The sequence below is a fragment of the Pantherophis guttatus genome, chromosome 3 (genome assembly GCF_059756535.1).
Source record: "Pantherophis guttatus breed Tessera chromosome 3, ASM5975653v1, whole genome shotgun sequence".
NCBI lineage: Eukaryota > Metazoa > Chordata > Lepidosauria > Squamata > Colubridae > Pantherophis > Pantherophis guttatus.
The window spans coordinates 213,720,865-213,723,333 of NC_142065.1; the positions used below are offsets into that span (position 1 = coordinate 213,720,865).

The 2,469-nt window shown below is 57.0% G+C and overlaps 1 protein-coding gene across 1 annotated transcript; it reads left to right on the forward strand.

Moving 5' to 3' along the window:
* Nucleotides 1–331: 331 nt before the first annotated feature.
* Nucleotides 332–1,126, forward strand: LOC117666977 (heat shock protein beta-9-like). The gene has a single exon (XM_034420095.3). The coding sequence runs from the start codon at nucleotides 429–431 to the stop codon at nucleotides 1,080–1,082; it is 654 nt and encodes a 217-aa protein (XP_034275986.2). The 5' UTR covers nucleotides 332–428; the 3' UTR covers nucleotides 1,083–1,126.
* The last annotated feature ends 1,343 nt before the right edge of the window (nucleotides 1,127–2,469 follow it).

The following is a 2,469-nucleotide window of genomic DNA, read 5'->3' on the forward strand; positions in this document are numbered from 1 at the left end:
TTTGTGGGGGCAATAAGCTGACTTTGTATAAATATACAAAAGAATGAAGGCTATTGCATAACGCACTGAAAGCCGCCCTGAGTCTCCGGAGAAGGGCGGCATATAAATCAAAAAAATTTTTTTTTAAAAAAGCAGGAGAACCTATACAAATTGCAGGGGTCCTGGGTGATTTGCATCCTGTCCAGCCACGGTTGGCTGGGGAATTCTGGAAGCTGAAGTCCAGAGAAGGACAGTCAGAGCACCAGCTGTCGAAACTACCAGGGACTTCTGCCAGAGCTGTTTGCAAAAGACGCCACCGATCTTTTCCAAGCCCCAGAGCTGGGTGAAGGGCGAAAACGACCAGGAGGGGAGGGAGGCTTCCCGGATAAAAGCCCACCCGTCGGGGCTGCGCAGTGAGTGCTGGCGGTGGTCTGCCGAGCGGAGGAGTGATGGCGAGCCAAGGCTACGGACGGAGGCAGCTGCTCCACGTAGTGCCGGAGCCGCAGCTGTGGAGCATTGGCCGGCAGCCCGACGGGGAGGCACGACGGTGGGCCGTCGGCGGTGCCCCGAGCCTCTTCAGCCAGCTGACGGGCCATTTAAACGAGACGGACCAGCTGCGCCTGGTGCTGCTGGATCCCTGCCCGCTGCTGGCCCTGGAGGAGCCGGGCCTTGGCTCGAAGGGGCGGACGCAGCCGCTTTTCCTCCGCGGGCAACGCTGGCACCAGCTGGCCCTCGACGTGGAGGGCTTCTCGGCGGAGGAACTGACGGTCAGGCTGGAAGGGAGGAAGCTGACGGTCCTGGGGAAGCAGGAGAAGGAGACGGCGGGCCAGGACGGCTGCCTGTGCCGCGAGTCCCGCCAGGTGCGCAAGGAGCTGCTGCTGCCCCCCGACGCCGACCTGGAAGCCCTCACCTGCGCCCTCGACCCCGACGGGCATCTCCGCGTTCAGGCCCCGCGCCTGGAGCGCACCATCCCGGTCACCATGGAGAGGAACCCGAGCGAGGTCGGCGAAACCGACGGAGGGGCCGAGGCCGCCGCGGGAAGCGAGAAGCCGGACGGGGCGGACGAGCAGAGATCAGCGGTTCCGTCCCAGCCCTCCGTTTAGCCGTTTCCCCTGGGTGTCACGCAGCAGCGAGGATGGGACGGGGGTCGTTCTGTACATAGCAGCGGGTGGGTGGGTGGGAACAGACTCGGTTTGTCGCATTCACACGACACGGGTTCTGCACATTTCCTGGGAAATAAAGCTGTTTTCCCTCAATATGGCTTTGCCTGCGTCTGAGTTAATAGGGGTGGGAGGGGAGGCTGCCTGCGGGGGTCCCTAAGGAAGCAGAGGGGCGCTGCTAAGGACCAGGATGCGGAGTGGGGAGCGTGGGACAGTGGGTGATGGAGGAAGGTCGACGGAGGAGCTAAATTTTGATTAAATTTTTAATTAATTTTAACTTAATTTTAAATTGACTTTGATGTTTATGTAATTTTTTTGTTCCTTCTTGTAAGCCGCCCTGAGTCCTTCGGGAGAAGGGCGGCATATAAATTACATAAATTACATAAATAAAATAATAAAATAAAGCGGAGCATCTTCAGCTTTCGGCCATCGGAAGTTCGGCCAGGCCCGTCCAATGAGTCGCAAGAGGCGGTGCGGGATCTGGAACCCTCCGCAACGTCTGAAAGGAAACGGCAACCCCTTCTCCCAGCAGAGATGGGGAGGGTCAGATGGACTGCCTGGGAGCGCAGGAGCCCCTTGGATCGCTGGACGGGCGAGGGGCTGCCTCTCAAAGGGGCTTGGGAGCCTGGTAGGTTCAGGGCACCCGCCTCAGTTCACCAAGGAGATCTGGATAGTCCCTGGATGGGAGACCACCAGGAAACCTCCGGGCGGTAGGTTACATTGGGTGGGATACTCAAAAGTGTCCCGAACAAAACGATGCTTGGGGAGTTTTGGCCGGAGAAATCCAGGGGTGTCCGTGAAACCTTGAGGGACATGAGCTGGCCTGGAAGACACATTTAGTCATTATTTTTTATTTTTATTTATTTTTATTTATTTTTTTATTTGATTTATATGCCGCCCTTCTCCGGAGACTCAGGGCGGCTTACAATGTCCTAAGCAATAGCCTTCATACTTTTTGTATATTTATACAAAGTCAGCTTAGGAAAGCCAGAGGAAAAGGCACCTCCAGGTGAGCACAGTGGGGTTTGGTCAGCCTTGGGAACGGAGACCACGAGGAAATCCCAGGGTCGTGGGATAAGCTGGGAAGGAATTTTTTTTTTTAAACTGCGGTTTTGGGTCGGCCTCCCCACCCGTCCGGTTGAACTTCTGCCTGGCTTCTGCCCAAGAGGAATTCGGAGCAAAGGCAGAAAGGGCTGGAGTTCTGCTTGTGATTCATAGGAATCCTCCAAAACCCTCGGACTACAGGGCCCATCCGCCACCGCCGCTGCGGATAATGGGCTTCGGAGTCTCCCCATGACGTCTCCCCCTCCCTCCCTCCCAACGCGGGGAA